Source organism: Fomitiporia mediterranea, assembly GCF_000271605.1.
Source record: "Fomitiporia mediterranea MF3/22 unplaced genomic scaffold FOMMEscaffold_16, whole genome shotgun sequence".
Lineage (NCBI taxonomy): Eukaryota > Fungi > Basidiomycota > Agaricomycetes > Hymenochaetales > Hymenochaetaceae > Fomitiporia > Fomitiporia mediterranea.
In genome coordinates this window covers 536579-538765 of record NW_006760401.1, presented here as the reverse complement: position 1 = coordinate 538765, position 2187 = coordinate 536579, and the positions used below count along the sequence as shown (strand labels likewise).

Below are 2187 nucleotides of genomic sequence, written 5' to 3'. Positions count from 1 at the left end.
GGTTACTGCGATTTACAGACACTTAGTTGTCGGAACATGAATATTTAGGTACTTAGCAGCAGACGGACCTGTCTCTTTGAGGGTGGCAATATAGTTGGCACGGCGTGCACAGAAAGCAGCCTGAGCGTCAGCGTTCTTCTTCTTTCTGAGAGTGATTTTGGACATCTTGTCTAATTTGTCAGGGGCAGGGGCATTGGCTGGCTGCTTGACTGGGCAGCTGGGACTGTGGCGTCTTTGGCATAGGACGGGAGAGGAGTGAATATACATAAAGGGAATAAATATTTTGGGAGACAATAACCAGATAGGAAGAGTCAAGTTTAGTAAGCCATACATTGAACAGTAAAGAACAGGAATAAAGTTTTGCTTTGCTTGGACTGCCAGAAACTTGTAAAATGTACTATGCAAGTGCTAGCTAATATTCAAAGATCCTTAAAGGAGTATGATCTGTTTTAGTATAGTGAGCTAGAGATATGGGAAATGAGATTTGAGACATTAGTTCAGGTTATTCAGGTCTGGAGTCCAGTCCAGGTCTGGACGAGTCCATCGGTCCGGGAAATTTCTCAAAATGATGGACCCAGGACTGGACCTCTCCTGGACCCATGAGGACTGGACTGTAGAGGACCGGTCCATCAGTCCAGTCCTGCGTCCGGACCGAGTCCGAGCAGTCCGGGACTGGACATCAGCAACTATACCATATACTCGTATACGGTGTATACGGAAATTTTTTACTTATGGTATACGCATACGCGCGTAAATATACGCCCGTATTTTCAGCTAAAATTTTCTCTTACGATACGGTGCGTAAGCGTATACGCTGCAGGCGTATCCGTAAATTACGCTACGGTGCGGAGCACTATTTGCCATACATCCTTCCGCGATTATTTATTGTCCCCAGAGCGCCAAAAAGATCCTTGGTTCATCGATCTCGAGTCTCAAAAGGAGTTCATTGCTTCTCAATGTCTCACTGTTATGAGGGATGGGCTCCGGTTCAACATCTGTAATATAAAGTCATCTTATATTTCTAATAATCAAATCACGGACCTTCCGGATCGTATAAAGGCGAATATTCCTGCTCAGCTAGAGTACGTCTGCCTCTTCTGGAACCAACATTTGTGCGACACGCAATTTTCACTTATATTGTTGGACGAGCTGTCAGAGTTCCTTTATAAGCGTCTGCTCTATTGGATTGAGGTGATGAGCCTCCTCGGAAAGATCAACTATGCCAGCCCAGCACTCTTTCATGCCATGAATTGGGTCTCGGTAAGCACACAGATGTATTATCTGACCTGAAACTTATCTTATTGTTCAATTAGTTACACAATGCCGACTAACTAGCGTTAATCAGGGATGCTCGTCGGACAATTACTATATACTTGCCTGCCATTTTGCTATCAACGCCTCATATCTATGTATCAATCCTTCCATTTGCATCGATGGAGTCGAAGCTTATAGCACGTTACTTGAATCCTGATCTACCCATTGTACAAGCTAAGCAAATAGGTACAAAGCAGCGGTCAATGCTCTTGAAGGAGTTCACAGGTCATTCAGACTATGTCCTTTCTGTTGCTTTCTCACCTGATGGTACACGAGCTGCCTCGGGCTCCAGCGATAGAACGATCCGAGTTTGGGACGCCGAAAGTGGGCAAGTTATTTTCGGCCCATTTGAAGGACATACAGACTGGGTGTCGTCTGTTGCTTTCTCACCCGAAGGGACGCGCTTTGTCTCGGGGTCCAACGATAGGACAATTCGAATCTGGGACATTGAGAGCGGACAGGTCATTTCTGGGCCATTTAAAGGACACGAAAGCTGCGTCTTGTCGGTTGCTTTCTCGCCGGATGGGATGCATGTTTCCTCTGGCTCGGCCGACATGACAGTCATGGTCTGGGACACTGAAGGCGGACTTCCAGTGTGCCTCAAAGGTCACACAGGCGCGGTGAATTCTGTCGTGTTCTCCCCCGACTAGTGCTCCGCACCGTAGTGTAATTTACGGATACGCCTGCAGTGTATACGCTTATGCACCGTATTGTAAGAGAAAATTTTAGCTGAAAATACGGGCGTATATTTACGCGCGTATGCGTATAACATAAGTAAAAAATTTCCGTATACGCCGTATACGAGTATACGGTATTACTAAGCATATTCTCTAATTAAATACTAAGTTTGAGTTTCTAAACCTCATTTACTTT

General features: G+C 45.4%; 2 protein-coding genes across 2 annotated transcripts in view; both read left to right on the top strand.

The window, feature by feature from the left end:
- Window positions 1-565: 565 nt before the first annotated feature.
- FOMMEDRAFT_161728 (uncharacterized protein) lies at window positions 566-1331 on the top strand (the record flags this gene model as incomplete). The annotated part of the gene is made up of 3 exons (XM_007271246.1): window positions 566-750; window positions 807-1260; window positions 1314-1331. The coding sequence occupies 3 exons, from the start codon at window positions 566-568 to the stop codon at window positions 1329-1331; spliced, it is 657 nt and encodes a 218-aa protein (XP_007271308.1).
- A 186-nt stretch (window positions 1332-1517) lies between these two features.
- FOMMEDRAFT_96836 (HET-R) overlaps window positions 1518-2187 on the top strand; it is a gene marked incomplete at both ends in the record, with an annotated part of 35143 nt that continues 34473 nt past the window's right edge. The window contains one exon of the mRNA XM_007271225.1: window positions 1518-1907. Coding sequence (XP_007271287.1) covers window positions 1518-1907 — 390 coding nt within the window. The remainder of the gene's footprint in view (window positions 1908-2187) is intronic.